A 16,981-nucleotide genomic window follows, 5' to 3' on the forward strand; every position below is an offset into this window, starting at 1 on the left:
CCGGGTTGGCCGTTTCCAATCCCGTCGTAAACTGTAAACGGGCGGATCGGCGCTGCTACGCTGCTACTTTCGGCCCGGCCATCCCCGCCGTGCCGTCGCCAGGCCATCGGGCCATCGCCAGATCCCTACCGGTTTTCACGCTGCCAGCGTTTTTCCATTCCGCCCAACGGCGCCTGTGGGACATGGAACGCGTGAGATAAAAAAAAAGGAGGGGCGGCGACGTCCAGCGTCGACGGCGAGGTGCTCGGCGAGGTGCTCGGCGAGGTGCTCGCGGCGCCACGCTTCCACGCAGCGAGTGCAGGCCGGCGTTATGGATGGCCTTACGGGGCTACGTGCGCCGCCTCGCCGCCGCGGTCGTCGTCGTCCTCCTGCAGGCCGATACGGAGCCTCGTCGCTCTGTCTCTCTCGCACCAGTGCGGAAGGCCCCGGGAGTGAGAGGGACAGAGGCTCCGTTCGAAACGAACGCGGTGGTGCTGGCGGTGGTCCGGTCGGAAATGCCGCCAGAAAGGTCAGACGCGGCGAATGCCGGCGGATGCCTACGCAGCGCCAAATCATAATGATATTGATAAATAAGAGGAAACGCGGCGCTGCCTATTTCGTGAGCGTTTTCGTAATGAAAACAATAAGCGGTAAATTATAGCCTGTCTGATAAGCCACGTACGGCTCGGCGGGTCGCGACCCCGTCCCGGCTCGCCCCTCGGCTGCCTGGGCTGCCGTCACCGGAGACGCCACTTCCGGTTTCTGGGCTCCGCGACGGAGTGCCGGAGGAGGAGAAGGAGGACGGGACGCCGCGTGTCTCCGGGTCGTTTAGGCAAATACGTCTTCTTATCGAGTGGGCCGGCGGGGCGGGGCAGGGCGGGCCCGCCAGCGCGATGAATAATGCAAACACAGAAGTGTTTCGGTCCGCCTGCGGCCCTGCGGCCTGGGCCCTGTATGGCGGCGTGGGGCGGCGCGGCTCTCGCTGGTCAGGGCGCGCGCTTCAACAGGTGGGCTCTCTAGTATACGGCGGCCTTGGCCGCGGCGGACAAGCGCGGCATTCAATTTGGCTCGTCGCGGCCCGTCGCTTTGCGCTGCAGTGCGGCGGGGTGGCCGGGGCGGCCGACGGGCACCTGACGGGGCACCTGACGGCGGTCCGCGCGCTGAATACCGATACCGCCATTACGCCGCCACGACGGCACCCAACGCGCTGCCGCCGCTCGCGCGCAGAAACTTAATTATAATGCGTCATTTTGCGGCGAGCCGAGCGCAGCTGCGCGGCCGAGCCGGTCGCCATCTTGCCGCCGGTCGCGACCAATGACGCGTCGCGGCGTCGCGGCCCGCCCCGAGGCGACGCCCCACCACGACGCCCCCACCGCGGCCGCCTGCCCGCCTTCGCGCCTCGCGGCGTCGCGCTTGGCGTCGCGCTCCGTGATTTGTATACGCGGAGTGCAGTGCGTCGCGTTTCAGGCACTTTGAGGCTCGCCGCCGCCTGAGTTATGGTCACTCTGTCTCCCTCGCACTCGTGGGGCTCCCCGTCGGTGTGCGAGGGAGACAGAGCGACGGAAGGCCTCGCTGAATCGCTTTGCTGCGCGCCGCGGCCATCCCGTCCCCTCCGGGTGGCGGCCGGGCGCTGGCTGGTGGGAGCGCCTGCGGACTGCGGGGCGGGCACCCCCGCCGAGCACGCGTGTGCCCGTGGTGCCTACCTCGCAGGCGCTCCGGCCACCGCTGCAGCCAGGAGGCACTGTCTCTCTCTGAGCGGAGTTCGTCAGTGTGCCGCGTCGTCGCGGTGCGCAGCGCGCGGTGCACTTGTTCGCTCTGGCCGGGTCGAGCAGCCCAGCGCCGCCATGACCCGCCTTTACGGCGAAGGCCCGCAAACACGCGGCCCCCGCCCCGAGCCTCGGCAGAGGGCCACTTACGGCCGATGCTGGAGCTAATTCGGGCTCATTTCGGCTATGGCTTATATATGATTATGGTTATGGCGAGGGCCCGGCCCGGGCTGGCGGCCCGGACGGCCCGGACGCCAGAGTGGCGATGAGGAGAGAGAAACTCATCGTGAGAGCAGAATCGGCCATGCCGCGCCGCCGCGCAGGACTGAGGCTCATTCATATAACGGGCTCCTCCTGCGGCCTATGTGGGCCTATCGATGCAGCAACAACGAGCCTCGCCGCCGAATCCGTGTCTTGGTCCTCGCCGTCCTCGCCGTCTCGCTGGGGATATAAAGAAACGCGCGGGCGACGGGCCAATTTAATTAAATTTCGAGTCGATATCTTCGCTGCGGAATTCGCCGCGCCCGGAGCGGAGCCGCAGCCTGATTGGGGACCTCGGGGACCTCGTCTCGGCCGGGACGTTGACGGAACATTGGCCCTCTATCCCTCTATCTGATCGGGCGACCGTCGTCAATCCGTTTTCTATCTCTCACGGCGGCGGGGTGGAAGGCGAGCCGCGCGCCGCGCAGTGGCAAGCCATGGGCAAGCCGAGCACGTCGAAGCGCAGCCAAGCCAAGCCCGCCCCGCGCGACACCGACTCGCCGTCTGCCGCCGTTTTTATGTGTGTTCATCGAGAGGACGCCGACGGCGGCCGACGGCCATCGGCGGTGGAGTGACCGCGCAGTCGTCCCGTCGCTCTGTCTCTCTCGCACTCACGGGGCTCTGCCGCAGGCCCGCAGGGGTGCGAGAGAGACAGAGCGAAGCACTGAGCGGAATCGCGCCGCTGCCAACCCTGCGGTCCGAGAGTCCGAGGCGCGGCGGCGCGGCCGGCGGAGCGACAGGCGTTTTACACGCACTCAGGCCGACGTGGGGCGTGGCGCGGCGCGGTGCTCATCGGCGGCCGATCCTCGCTGGACGCCATGTTCGGTCGCATATAATGGTTTTTAATTTCGCCTATTTCATGCTTCGGCCGAGCCTTGGTCGAGCCTCGGCGTCGTGGCGGGGCGCGGCGGGGCGGCGGAGGCGGCGGCGCCGTGAGGCAGGAACCTAATTAAGCTATACATCGCCGCGCCGCCCCGCCCCGTCATGCCCCGACGCACCGCCGCGCCACACGCCCGTGGACTTCCTAAACCAAATTTACGGTTACGTTCCTAAACTCTCCGCGGCGTCCGGCTGGCGCGCTGGCGGCCGGGCCGAGCGGGCTGGTAGTTCGGCAAGGGGAACATGAGCTGATCGAATCGAGCGGGGTTGCCGGGGTCCCACGGCCCCGCGGCCGCGGCCTTGGCGGGCTAGGTGGTCGCCGGGCCGGCGTCGCGTCGCTGCGTCGTCGGCGTGCTCGGTGGACCCCGGGCTCCAGACTCCGCTCCGCGCTCCGCTCGCATGATGGATCGCCGGCCGCCGTGCTTGTCGCCGCGTCCCCATCTGGACCATCTGGACCGGCCGAACCATGTCCGTCGTGGGCTTCCCCGTCCTATCGGGCGCAGGAGGCCTACTTCGAAAACAAAACGAAAACAAAATAAAGATGGAGAGCTTTTGTGGCGTTCATTGCGGGTTTTTTCTTTCCACCGGCAGGCAGTAGCCTCTAGCGGGAACACGCGGAGGACAAAATATGATTGCGCGGACAAAACACACACGGATCCAGCGGGCCCGCGCCAAGCCGCGGGGCCGCAGCGAACACGCGATTTATGATGACTTTATAGTATTGCGCGCGGGCCTCTGCCGTGCGTGTGTATGTGTGTGTTCGGCATGCGGCCACACACACGCACGCGCACGCACACAATCACAGATCAGAGTCAAGGGAACAGTGGCGTGGCCAGAAGAAAGAGCCTCACGGATCGCGTAATTTGTCAGGCAGCGGTCCGGACGTCCACGCTGGTCTTTGCCCTGGGCGTGGCCGTGGAGGCCCCGGCCGACGTGCCTCGTCGCCCTGTCTCTCTCGCGCCGCAGCGGCACGGCGGGACGCCCCTCGAGTGCAAGAGAGACGGGGCGACGACGACGACGGCACTGTCCGGAATCGAACTACACGACTGCGCTCCAGAGCCGCACGGCGACGACGCGGTGCGGCCTGACAATTCATTAACGGTGCGGGGCACGGCGGCGACATGGCAGTGGCGGCGGCGGCGGCGGCGCGCTGTTGTGGAAGTGCCTCTTTCTGTCCGCGACGCAGTGCCCCCGCCGGCGTCCGTCAGCGTCCCCCCGGTGGCGCACTTCATCGCGCTCTTTTTGCGCCCCGCGGCCGCGAAGCCGCGCCATACAGAGCGCTCCCCATAAAGCACGGCGTCGTCGTGGACGTCGTCGTGGACGTCGGCCTGCAGGTGGCGGCGGCCGTGTCGCAGTAACGCCTCCCCCTCCCCCTGCTCCTCCGGCAGTCTTCTTTTCTCTTGGCGTCTTTGTAATTGACCCGAGAAGCCATTCCGAAATGGAACAAGTGTAATTGATATTGGGTACTTGGCGGTGCCGGCCGGCCATCCAAGCGGCAACGTTATGTGACCGTGCGGCGGCGGAGGGGGAGGAGGGGAGGGAGGGGGAGGGTCGGTACGCGATACGTCTGCCCTCAAACGCCAATCCCGCGTGGCCGGCGCGGCCGATACCACGCCGGGAGGGGCGGGAGGGGAGGGGAGGAAGGGGCGGTCAGCCGCCGGGAATCAATTGTCTTTCATTGCACGCCGCCGCGGTGGATGTCGTTGCTGGTTGGCTGGCCGCCTGGCCGCCTGGCCGCACCCACACCGTCCAGCGTCGCTCCGTTCCGTGCCGCTGGCGCCGCTGGGCGCGCGCGGCTAGCGCCGTGGAGGTAGGCCGCGCGGGCCGTGCAAGACGCGCGTGTGCTGCGGTGCTGCCTGCCCCGGCTGGCCGCAGGCGCTCAGCCTCCAGTGCGGCGACGCGACGCGCCATGCCGGAGCGTCGGAAGGGACTTCAGGACCTCTCTGTCCGTGTCCCGGACTCCACGGCGAGGTCCCGCAGGACAAGGCCCCGACGGTTATCTCCCCCCGACGCGACGCCGTGGTGCTTGACGCCATCGTCACTACGGCGACGGCGGCACGGCGGCTGCAACGCGCGGCGCGCCCGCCGTCCTAAAATATGTTTGTTAAATGTCGCCGGGGACTTTTATTTTAGTGATATTTCTCCGCGGCCCGGGGGAAGGTGGGAGGGAGAGGGCTCCTCATCCTCGCCTGAAATATGTTGCCCCTTCGCTTTTACGACTCGTGTGCTCTTTTGCATGCCGTGGCGTGCCGTGGCGCGGCGTGCCGTGTCGAGGAGGAACTCGAGACGGCGGAGGGGAGTGGAAATAAAAGCCGAGTCTGTGTGTGTGCGCGCCTGAGTGCGTGCGTGTGTGTGAGCGTGTGTGCTTTTGGAGGGCGGTGGCAGGGATAGGTGACGCGCTGGTCAATAAACTCGCAGAATTCCAAATTTGAGCCGAGCCAGGCGGTCGGTCGGGGGCGCGACTCGGCGCGGCATTCTGATCTGAGATTCCCGCGTCGAAAGTTGGCAACTCTATACCCGTTCTGACACCACGCCAGGCCATGCCAGGCCACGCCAGCCCGGCCGAGGGGCGTTATGGATTCGGGATGCGTCGCGGCGTCCGATGTGGTGTTTTGCGTAAGCGCCGAATAGGAGAAGCGCCAACGGGTCGCGTCTCTTTCATGCCAACAATTTCTCTACGTCTTTTATATCTGTGAAAGGCAGAGTGTTGAGATGGGGAAAAAAATAAGAAAAAGACTGTTCAGGGGAAGGATTCCAACCCGCGCCAAAGCGGATTACTGACCTTGTGTCTTTGTTTGTTGCAGGGCGCGGAGCGGAAAACCAGGGACGAGGAGCGGCGGGCCGCCAAGCGGAAGATGACCGCGACGGGCCGCAAGAAGCTGGACGAGCTGTACCACCCCGCGCAGGAGCGGTCCGAGTTCTACTGCATGGCGGACCTGCACAAACCCCCCGTCCTGTTCACGCCCAGTGAAGAGGTGAGTGAGTGACTATCTCAGAAATAGTCGGCCTTGATACTTGTTTTCCCCATTGTTTTTGCCGGGTGTGTTTGTCCCCTGCTGATTCGCACTTTTTTTTCGTCAATGTTCCAGCTGACGTCAATGGAGTTACAAGGCTTTTACGGCCACGACACGGACAACTCCAGGTGAGTTTGAACGCCTATTTTTTTTCTCATTTTACCTGCCATGCACTGCTCTTTTTTTCGACGTTTCATTCCGTTTCTCTTTTATCTGTCTGTGCTTTCTCCAAAGCCGATTGCATGTTGTTTGTGACGGGTTGCATGTAGTTCGCGCCACCATCAATTCTTTTTTTTTTCGGGGGAAGGGGGGGGGGCTGCCGAAACTTCCGTATCAATGCTAGCAGGTCCTTATTACGGCCATAATCTCTGGCAACGTATTGCTTGCGTCGCGTCGTCACCCCGATGACACTTTTTATGGCGTCGACTTATTGAGATGCCAAAACTTTGGACCGTCCGCCGTCGGGTTTATTTCCTTTTTAACGTGGGGCCTAAATAACTCTGACAGCTAGGTGTGATACATATCCAGTGTCCCCTGCCGAGGGCCCGCGTGCCCGCCCGTCGCGTGCTGTACTGTGGCCTCAATATAGGCTTTTTTTTTTCTTTAAAAAAAAAAGAATTATAAACTGAGTTTTTAAAAATAAATTTTCCCTTTTTCTTGCCTTGGTTTTTCCTGCTGGCATGACCTTGCTGACTCTGTCTTTCTCTCTGTCTCGCAGCGTGTCGAACGGTGAGGGCGGCCTCAAGACGGCCGGGACCTCCCCTTTCCTGCTGCACCCCACCAAACCCCTCGCGCACCAGACCCTCAAGTTTCACAATCACTTTCCACCAGATGCGCCCGGGTGAGTCATGCGCCCCCCACCCCCCACTTCATTCTCATGTCTCCACCCCCTCGCACACCTTCACGGGCATCGGAGTGGACATCATCATGCATGAGCAGGTGACTGATTCCTAGAGTCGTTAAGTCGCCCATGGAGTGCGAGAGAGACAGAGCGACGAAAACGACTCTCGGAATCAGTCTGCTGGAGCGCGCCTCCCCACCGGCCTGCAAGCTGCCTGCAAGCTGCAAGCGCTGCAAGGGACTCTTGTGGTGTGCTGCCCTTGGCCGCCCTCTGCCTCATCGCTTTTGTCGCTGGCGAAGCAAGCGGAGCATGACCGAGTAGCTTCCCGTCCAGCTTTCGGTTGTTTATCTTTTCTTCGTGAGACGGCTTCTAGTTTTGTCATGTTTCGCCGTCGTCATTCACGACAGCTAGTAGTTCCCGCGTTTACTTCCCCAGTCGGTCTTCCCCGCACCGCGGGCATGAAGGCCCCCTCGTCCCTCCCCCCTCCACCGCGTCGGCGGCATTGCCACTTTTTCGATCCCCGACCGAGTCACTAACTTGTTTCTTTTCCCCCAGCATCAAGAAGGAGCACTCCTTGGAGCCGGAGCCGCTGTCGACGGACGGCGGCCTGTTCAGCTCGCCCGCGCTCAAGAGGCCGCGGCTGGTGGGCCCGCCGGGGACGACCGTCGGCGTGGGCGTGGGCCAGCCCGCCGCGACCCAGCTGTCGCACCACGGCAACCACGGGCTGGGCGGCGCCCCGCACGTCGCGCACTCGCCGCACTTGCCGCACTCACCGCACGCCACCCACCACGCGCCCCTCATGGCCCACGGCCACGTCTCGCCGCCGCCCCTCACCGAGCGCGTCATGCTGTACGTGCGCCAGGAGAGCGAGGAGTACTACACGCCCCTGCACATGGTGCCGCCGTCCACGCAAGGCCTCCTCAACGCGGTAAGCATCCCCCGCCTCCCCCCCACCCCCTGTACATACTGTCTGTCTGGGGTGAGCCGATCGGAACGACCCGAACCGCGCAGTAGAACTACCGTGCGCACTGGAGACGAGGCCTGCAAGCTGGACATTGCAAGGAATGTACCACAAATACCTGAAAAAGAAAGGAGGATGTATGAAGTCAAAGTTGTGGTGGACGTGGTGATTCTTCGGAAGAGGCTTGAGTGAAACCTACCAGTAACTTTTACTAACATGTGGACCCTGCTACGACGTGGGGTCGGGTGCATGTTGTCCGTGCAGTACTACGTCTTCAATCTGTGTTGCATGGAATGTTGCGTGGGTTGTGGCTAACAATTGGCCCTCTTTGCATGACTTGGGACCTATTTTCAAAATTTTCAGAGAATAAAAATTAAATTTTTTGCTGTTAAAACTAGTTTGAACAGCACTTGAAGTTTTTTTTTAGAAACGAGACAGACTTGATAGTTTTGGAAAATTTACATAGAGTTATACTAGGAAAAAGCCCAAGATTTGCATGGGTCCTATTGTTAGATTTGCAATCCGTGGATTTTTTCTTTTTTGAGAGAATGTTCAGGAGAACTAATGCGTACATTCCTCTCCTTTTGTTTCCAGATTGAGAATAAGTACAAAATTTCCCCTTCAAGCATAAGTAACTTGTATCGAAAAAACAAAAAAGGGTAAGTTGAGCTGCAGGAGCGCTCATTTTTCTAGTTTTCCTCTCTATTCTCAGATGTGCACACAGGTTTCAAATATCTTGGCACTACTAATTTGGTCTGGTTTAGTTGGTGTAGTTCCATTTCATGGCAGCATGTATAAATAACTATTAACAATTATTTTTTTGATACATTAAGAAAATGGTGGTTGTTTCTAATGCATGTAAATACAAACTGTAATGTTAATCTCATCTTTTTGTTTCTTGTAGTGCATGTGCTACTTCTAGTGGTATACACAATCTAGATTAAACTTTGCTATAACAACTTTTCTTGTGCTTATTAAAGCAGTTTTCATAAAGCGTCTTTTTCTTTTCAATTTTTAAAGTAAATGAATTTTTATTGCATCTGCTGAGTGGTTCAGTGTAATGGGATATTAATTTGAATAATCCACAATTATTTATTTTATGTAGTTCATTTTGCATGACATCTCTCATTGAAATATAACACTGTCCTAAAGCCTAAATTTATACAAATTTCTCTCTTGTTTGCAGGATTACGGTCAAAATTGATGATGAAATGTTAAAACATTACGTGAATGAAGATCTCTTCATTTTAGAGGTCAAACGTGATACTCATGCAGATGAAGAAGAATTATATGAAGTCACTCTCATAGAGCAACTTAGTCCATGAAGAAAGTGAAACAGAGAGGACTCCTTGTAGCTGGAGTAGCATGGACAATTACTGGCATTTGTGTCAGATACATCAGCTACAAAGAAACTTCGGAATTTAAATGAACTGTGAGGACTGCAGCATCTTGTTGAGTGCGAGATGAGCGGCTGTGAAGAACGCAGAGCTACATGCAACTGAGACAGCAGTAGAATGTAAAAAGTTGCGCTTATAGCACTACCCTCATGTACATTCAATCCATAGGGAATGCAAAATGCAATGCATTGCCCAGGGACTCTGATTGTTTCGCTTGTGATTGTTCTTGTGATTTCTGATGTATTGTAGGATTTTATTTTTTAATTTATTACATTCAATGCAGAGAATCTCTGTTTTTAATGAAAGGGAAAAAAAGACACATTTAGCAAGCAAAAGCTATTATACTAGTGCCCCCATCAAGTAAATAAATGGTCCATAAGCTGCTCAGTAGTTGGTCACTTTAATAGTCACATATGCCTTGTTCTAAAACAAGTGTTAAGTAATTCAGAGTACTATTTAGATTATTATAAAGAAAAGCTGTAATGAGTATGTCAAGCATAATCCTTCTTCAGGGTGAAGTGTGATCTCAAAATAAGTGGAAGTTCTTAGAATGGAGTTATTAAACACTCTCATTCAACAGCAATCAAAAGCAAATGATATAGTGCAATAACTGAGGCTGTACAACGGGTCTAAGTTACGCTCATTATGATGGTACCCAAAGCCCTAAGTCACGCTTTGGGGCCCAAGCTCAACGTGGAACAAGACTGCGTGCCGAAAGCATTCGCTCAAGATATGTCTTTGTGATAAAAAAAAGACAAACGGTAGACTTATAGTCTGAGCTGTGTATCTCCCAACCAGCTCAGGCATGCTCAATCTCATGCATCCACGCCATAATATCTGCAGGGATTCTGAGGTGGGGAGGCTGTTGTACCATGAGTGCCTACAATGCTCTGTATAGTATGTGTCTAATTTATTTCAATAGTGTTCTTTTTGTTTTGTTTTCTGAACAAGTTATTGCGAAATGTTATTTTTAAAAAGTATCAAATGTTAACAGTTATAGCATGCTACTTCTGTATAAAATGTTGTTTTTTTGTAATTATGTAAATGGAATGAGTCTCTCTCTATTGTCTTTACAGAAAGATCTATATATTTTATGTGTCTATATCCTTGTAGGTTTTCTAAAACAAACTGTCTTTGCAGTGAGTCAAATGTGCCAAAAATATTAAATTAGAGCAGCATATTTAAAGGCAATTGCTTTTAAATTGAAGAAGTATCATTTTTCTTAAATTTTACCATTTGAAATGGTGCCGTACTCAGTACTTTGAAATATTTTTTTTTCCAAGATTTGGACTGCATTGCAAATGTGCAATGAACTGAAATCAAACAAACCTTGCCATAATGTTATAGACTGCAGTGGCCGTGTAGGTGTAAGTAAGCAGGCAGCAAGACGGAGAGCATGGTACAAAAGAGTCGTGGCTATCCGTCTGCTCAGCCTAGCAACCAAAATGTACAAATTATAGAGGTATTTTAGCCTTAACAAATTAACAATCTGAAATCCCGTTTAAAGAAAAATATCATCCCACTGTATGTATTGCATTGTAAATAGATATTTTCTAGAGTACAAACAGATGAAATCTTGCTCAGACAACAGCAACAATGAAAGCATGCTTTGTACTCAAAGTGTGATAGGAAAATTCGTCTATTCAAGTATTTATGCTCAGAGTTTTAACACTTATGTGCTTTCAATACACTAGAATGTTGTGCTTGATTTTTATACAAAAAGTTTTATATAAATAGTGTATGTAAAGAAAGGGCGGCTTGTTTGTGAAGTCGCCATATGGCACTGTAAAGCCAGCCATGTATCAATGTAGTTATGTTGTGGTATTTTGGACACCTTCAAGTTGCTTTATGTTATTTTTTTTTAATATTGTACTATCATAGTTATGTTTTGTGCCGTATTGTTCAGGTGCAAAATAAAATTTATATTATGTATTACACATTTTACCTTATGGATCACCAACCTTGGGGTGCTCTGAATCAGACTCCACCCACTCCAACACAATCGATTTAAAATCAGAATTGCACTTTTGCCACAAATTCAAACAAAAAAGGTTGGCATATTTTAAACAAAATACCTAATGGTCTTTGACACATTCAATTTGGTTTCCCGTGATGCCTGTAAGAGGCTGTGGACAATGGATTGCCTACCTAACGGGCGCAGGCAACAAATATTCCCAGTTTTTCGCCAGAGAGAGACTGTTAAGGGCCGAAATAGACCCCAATATATTGTCAGGAGTCACAAGGGAGTGCTCTAGCACAACACACTGCAATGTAGACCTTTTGAAATTTTTTTGCCAAAACGTCAAAAAACCATGATGTATGGCCTTACCTGCCTTACCAGTCGAGTTGAGGTGCGATGAAGAAGCTGTGGACGATGGGTGGCCTACCGCCGTGCGCATGCGTGCGACGTTTGGAGGCTGTGTGTGCACGAAGGGTTGCCAGCCTCTCCGGCGCGGGCTCGGGAAGTACGCCGCGAGGGCAGGCAACCCATTCGACACCTTTCCCGATGAACTTGTCTAGGACAGGTATCTGGTTATGCCCAGCGAGGATTTTCTAATGGGCTTCTTTAATTGCACCGTTTAAAATTTTCATGTGGAATCGCAACAAAATCCCTCCACACATTAGCTAGAAAATTACAATAAAGTGTATTGATCCATGTTGTCCTCTATGTGATGAAAATGTACAGCCAAGGTTTAGGACCTTTTGGGCATGCCAAAAAACAATAAATAAATAATGCTTAACAGGAATTACAACTGATGTTAAAAATGTAATTTCTCTCTTCCTTTTTACATTGATCTTACACATGCCAAAACCAATATTGCACTTCAAAATAAACTCCAATGTACAAAAATCATAGTAAATAATATAAAGATCTAAAAATAAAACATGTCCATCCCGGTAAAATTTATAGAAAAGCATATTTTTAACACAGGTGAGCTACAACAGTGACAAAAATTTCACAGAGCCTCATCAAGTGATTTGACACAATACACTGGAGTAAGGGTGGTGCCTGTCTAGAGTGGACGGCAACCCTACAACATTGTACAGCATACTAGCACAAAGTGGTGCTGCTAGAGGGAACAAATGAATCCAAGCTTAAATTTGATCCAGAAGCCAAACTTTTAATTTTAGATCCCAAATTTCCCCCATCTAGGTGTATGATAAACAATGCTACATTCTTGAGACTAAACCAAATTTTCCCTGTATAGTACAACAAAGTAATAATTTATAAAAGGGAAAGTCTATAAAGTACGGTTAATCAATTTGGAGGATCAGAACAGCCACATTTATTTGAAGGGATGAATATGTTGAAATTTCATTCTGCACTAAATATTATAATCATCCTAAAGTCTGAAATGCATCCCTTAACTCAGTGCTTATGTCCCAACCAGTCTCAACAATTCAACTCTTTAAAAGAATACAGTGAAGAAAATTTAAAAAATTAAAACATTCATGTAATTTTATGTATGTACAATGGGAAAACAAGTTGTCCTTCATAATTGATTCATAACCCATTCACATATTTTCACAGAACGATAATAACAATCACCCAGATTTTTGTTGCATTAGTGACTAAAAAACAAAACAAAACATTGTTTAGACACTAGGTACTGTATCTGGCTTGTCCTGGTCTTTGTCACCATCAAAAAATTCCCCAGCTGGTTCAACCATTTTGTCTTCATCTATTTGATTTATTCTTACATCAGGGTCAGCTTCATCCTTCATAATCGCATCCCTTTCTTGTACAGCTAAGGCATCACCAGGAACGTCTTGCATTTGAACGCTGGGGGCATGCTGAACCTAAAATGGAATGTTTCAATTAGGCAATAAATCAATGAATGAATCAAACAAAGCTCTTCAATTTTAAAAATTGAATAAGTCTGTACCATTTTTAAATTATCATATACATGTTTTGTAATGGCTTCCAGGTACTGTTTGGAGTTAGCATTATCTTGCCGAGTCACAACCTCAGGGTGCAGAGTGAAGTCGGGAGCAAAATACTCTAAATACTCATTATAGGGAATCTCATTGTTAATGTCTTCATCAACAAGCAGAGATGTTTCGTACGTCCAACATCGGGCAACATTGCGAAGGGTGTACCTGAAATAAAATAAAGAATAATACAGAAATGGTGAAATACAATTAGAAAAATATGTATAACTGCTAGGTATAGGAAATGAACAAAACAAATAAAGAACTCACCCTCCACCTCCTAAAGTGAGAAGGGGTACATTTAAGTCTCGGACAAACTTGACACATTCACCATGACCTTTAGTGCTTAAACTAAAACAACCCAATCGGTCATTGCCTAAAGAATCAGCACCACATTGCAATACAATCGCGGTTGGCTGGAAGAACTCCATCACAGCAGATATTACTGGTTTAAATACCTGCAAAATTAGATAAGTGATAAGATCTCTTTTAACATAGTACTTAAAAACAACAGAATAGGAAATATTTAAACTACTTACAGAATAATAACTTGCATCGTCAATGCCTTCTCTTAAAGGTACATTGACAGAGTAATAGCGACCACTTTCTGCTCCTATTTCATACATATCACCAGTGGCGGGGAAGAAGTAATTTCCATACTTGTGGAATGACACAGTCATGACTCTATCAGTCAAGTAGAATGCTTCTTGCACCCCATCACCATGATGCACATCAATGTCAATGTACAGTACACGAGGGTGGTACTTCAGAAGTTCAAGGATTCCTATCACAATATCATTAACATAACAAAATCCACTAGCTTCAGTCTTTTTAGCATGATGTAGCCCACCAGACCAGTTGATAGCTATATCACAACTGTTATGATTGAGCTTTATCGCTCCTTCTAATGATGCACCAGTGTACATTGAACAGAAGTCAAATAGCCCTTCAAACACAGGGCAATCGTCACCAACATTAAAATGGCTCAAATATTTTGTATACTGCTGAAGGTTTTGCGGAGTAACTCTCTGGAGAAAGTCAATGTATTCTTCTGAATGAAATCGGCACATATCGTGAACACTGGCACGGTAAGGCCTATAGAGCTGCATTTTCTTATGCAGATTATAGTTGAGCACTAGACTATGAATGACGGAGAGTCGATGAGGTTTCATCGGATGTCCTGGCCCATAGTGGAAATTGCCCACATCGGGGCTGTAGAAATAGGACACCTTTTTAGACATCTTGACGCTATAACGTTAAGGTTATAGTCACACTTCAGGTGACAGGTTTATCTCAACGTTTCTCTTAACATCACGAACTGAGGGCACAATATCATTATAGCAATGATCCTTCATCCAGCTCTTCTTAAGAATAAGATAAATAAAGTCAGAAATGTAGTATATAAACACAATAGAAACCCCAAATTTGTGTCGGTCAAAATTTTTGGGTTAGTTTCACCAGTGTTGTTTATCTCAACCCTTTGCCTGCCCCCGCCCTCCCCGCCCCTTCCCTTTCCAAGCTTTTCAGTTCAAGTTGATGAAAAGTCAAGTACATCCTTTTAAAAACAAAGCTAGTAAAAGTTATCAAGAAAAATAATGCAGATTGTATTGAAATAATTAGCTGAGAAGAGAAAATCAGCTTGGAAAGGGGAGTGGTCACTTTGTGGCGTCAGTGGTCGCTTCTCCAAACGGAAATGTAGCTAGCAGCGCGCCTTGCGGAGGAAAAGCGAATCAAAAGCTCCGTGGTCCTTCCGTTGCTTGACATCACCTCATTTAGTCGGCGTGCAACACGTTTCGCGTCTCAAGCAGACTTAAAAGTAAGTTGGAGTATTTACTTGTGCCTAAGTATTTTCATTTGTCCAAGAATTGGTTACCTGTGTTCTGAGACACTGATATTGGCCCGAGTGAAGCTATTTTGGTCTCACTTTCATCTTCCTGCGCACTTCGTGTCTTAACCTCTCTTCAACCATGCCGACGGCCTGAAATTGGCAAGAAATTCAGTATCTTACTGAGTGGGCCTCTCTATCTCTCCGTGGTTGCTTTGTTCTCTCAGTTTTTCGAATTCGTTTCCCATTTATTCTGCGCCTACACCCGTGAATGGGGCGCCGTGGCCAGATGCCGATTCCACGTGTTCGCGGTCATTGTCGTACAGTTGGTGGCCCCACGCCGCGGCGCCCGACTGTGTTTCATGCATCTTCTGTTTTATATTCTCTCCGAAGCACTTTTTCAAAATTTGTATCCTCCAAGGTTCGCGCGTCTTGCGGTAGTTTCTAAGTGTTGTGTGATCACACCCGGCTTGATCTGGTCCGCTTTGTTTTATATTTGCGTTTGCTTTTCTTTCTTTAAAAAGAAATAGTAAATTGTACCTTGTCTAATGTTCCTTACTTCCCAATGCTTTGATGCTCAGTTTGTGGCCTGTTTGTTTCTGCATGGCCTGACTACTGTACAGGTTATTTTGATGCCTGTCTGTGTGTGTATGTGTGCGCACCTGGCTTCTGTGGTGAAAGGCGCAATTATTTTATCCCTCCATTTCTTTGCTGTTTCAGAATGCGTTACGTGGCTGCATACCTGTTGGCCGCCCTCGGCGGCAAAGAGAACCCAGCTGCTGCCGACATTGAGAAGATCTTGAGCTCAGTCGGAATTGAAGCTGACAGCGCTGCATTGACCAAGGTCATCGCTCAGCTCAAGGGGAAGAACCTTGAGGAGCTGATCAAGGAGGGTAAGTTGGCTCACTTTGGTTTCGTGCTTCTCCTGTTGAGATTAGTTTCCGATGTTGACCATCTCCTCCGTTACAGGTAGTGCCAAGCTTGCTTCCATGCCCGCTGCTGGTGCTGCTCCCGCAGCTGCTGGTGGTGCTGCCCCGGCTGCCGCCGCAGAGAAGAAGGGTGCGTAGATCTTCATGTGACTCGAATTTCCTGTGTATGTCTGTGTTCTAACTTTCTGTCCCATTACAGAAGAGAAGAAGGAAGCCAAGAAGGAAGAGTCTGAGGAGGAGGACGACGACATGGGCTTCGGTCTTTTCGACTAAATCAATGTAAGTACCTAAGTTTTGTTTAAATCATCTTGAAAGTAATTTGTGGTAGAAATACATTATTTGGTTGTTCAGGTGTATGAACTTTTGCTGTCCTTATAAGGATTTTTCAATTATGTCAAATAAAGAGTGGGTTCATATTTTTCTTATTTTTTAACATGTTGAGACTTGAGGCTTCATGATGATTACTTTACACCATCTTTCGGCTGACAATCTTGATGCCAACCTTTTTGTATCTGATGGCTTCATAGTTCCCATAGTGTGTTTTTCTGATTCTTCAATGTGTCGTATAAGCTAAGTTGTCATTTCATCACTGGTTTTTTCATGACTTTGATTTTTTTTAATTGACTGGCTTGTGGATGAATTCTAAGAAGCTTAATGATGATTTATTATCACCATCTTTCGGCTGACAATCTTGATGCCAACCTTTTTTTGTACCCTGATGCTTCATAGTGGCCTAATTGGGTGTTCCTGACTTAATTTTAAATTGACTGTTCCAATTGTGAAAGTTATCAAAGAAGCTCAATGATGATTGATTTTAACACCATCTTTCGGCTGACAATTTTGATGCCAACCTAGATTATCTGATGCTTCATGAGCTATTTTAAACCCTGCCCTGAAATGAGGTCTTCTGCTTCTATCCCAAAGCGCATTTTGGGTGGTGATGCTTTCACTCTTTTTTATTGGTGTCTTGTAGTTGGTTTTCTAACCCATGTTTTCTGTTTCAGGTCGCTGCAGCTGTACATCAAGTTGGACTGGCCTCTCATCATTCCCTATTTTTACCTAGGCTAAGTTTGATATTAGACCTAATATTTAGGTCGGAGTATGTGTGATGAAAGCTCAGTTTAATTTGGTGCCCAATAAATTGTCAAAATACACATTGTTTCTTTCTTTTCCTATGGTCATAGACTTGCTTGCAG

General features: G+C 50.2%; 3 protein-coding genes across 3 annotated transcripts in view; 2 read left to right on the forward strand and 1 right to left on the reverse strand.

Moving 5' to 3' along the window:
• The window catches only part of LOC117642240 (protein grainyhead), a 109,992-nt gene extending 98,957 nt beyond the window's left edge, over nt 1–11,035 (forward strand). The window contains exons 12-18 of the mRNA XM_034380200.1: nt 5,690–5,860; nt 5,975–6,027; nt 6,618–6,740; nt 7,296–7,385; nt 7,563–7,668; nt 8,296–8,360; nt 8,888–11,035. Of these exons, the coding sequence (XP_034236091.1) occupies nt 5,690–5,860; nt 5,975–6,027; nt 6,618–6,740; nt 7,296–7,385; nt 7,563–7,668; nt 8,296–8,360; nt 8,888–9,026 (747 nt within the window). The 3' untranslated portion in view covers nt 9,027–11,035. The remainder of the gene's footprint in view (nt 1–5,689; nt 5,861–5,974; nt 6,028–6,617; nt 6,741–7,295; nt 7,386–7,562; nt 7,669–8,295; nt 8,361–8,887) is intronic.
• An 810-nt stretch (nt 11,036–11,845) lies between these two features.
• LOC117642238 (histone deacetylase 3) lies at nt 11,846–14,508 on the reverse strand. The gene is made up of 4 exons (XM_034380199.1): nt 13,571–14,508; nt 13,302–13,489; nt 12,986–13,199; nt 11,846–12,899 (listed from the first exon to the last, which is right to left on the reverse strand). The coding sequence occupies exons 1-4, from the start codon at nt 14,270–14,272 to the stop codon at nt 12,696–12,698; spliced, it is 1,308 nt and encodes a 435-aa protein (XP_034236090.1). The 5' UTR covers nt 14,273–14,508; the 3' UTR covers nt 11,846–12,695.
• A 181-nt stretch (nt 14,509–14,689) lies between these two features.
• On the forward strand, nt 14,690–16,939 carry LOC117642790 (60S acidic ribosomal protein P2). Its single transcript, XM_034381334.1, has 5 exons — nt 14,690–14,847; nt 15,577–15,749; nt 15,826–15,915; nt 15,985–16,064; nt 16,790–16,939. Exons 2-4 carry the CDS (start codon nt 15,578–15,580, stop codon nt 16,056–16,058), a joined length of 336 nt encoding a protein of 111 aa, XP_034237225.1. The 5' UTR covers nt 14,690–14,847; nt 15,577; the 3' UTR covers nt 16,059–16,064; nt 16,790–16,939.
• The last annotated feature ends 42 nt before the right edge of the window (nt 16,940–16,981 follow it).

Source organism: Thrips palmi, unplaced genomic scaffold (genome assembly GCF_012932325.1).
Source record: "Thrips palmi isolate BJ-2018 unplaced genomic scaffold, TpBJ-2018v1 HiC_scaffold_16, whole genome shotgun sequence".
NCBI lineage: Eukaryota > Metazoa > Arthropoda > Insecta > Thysanoptera > Thripidae > Thrips > Thrips palmi.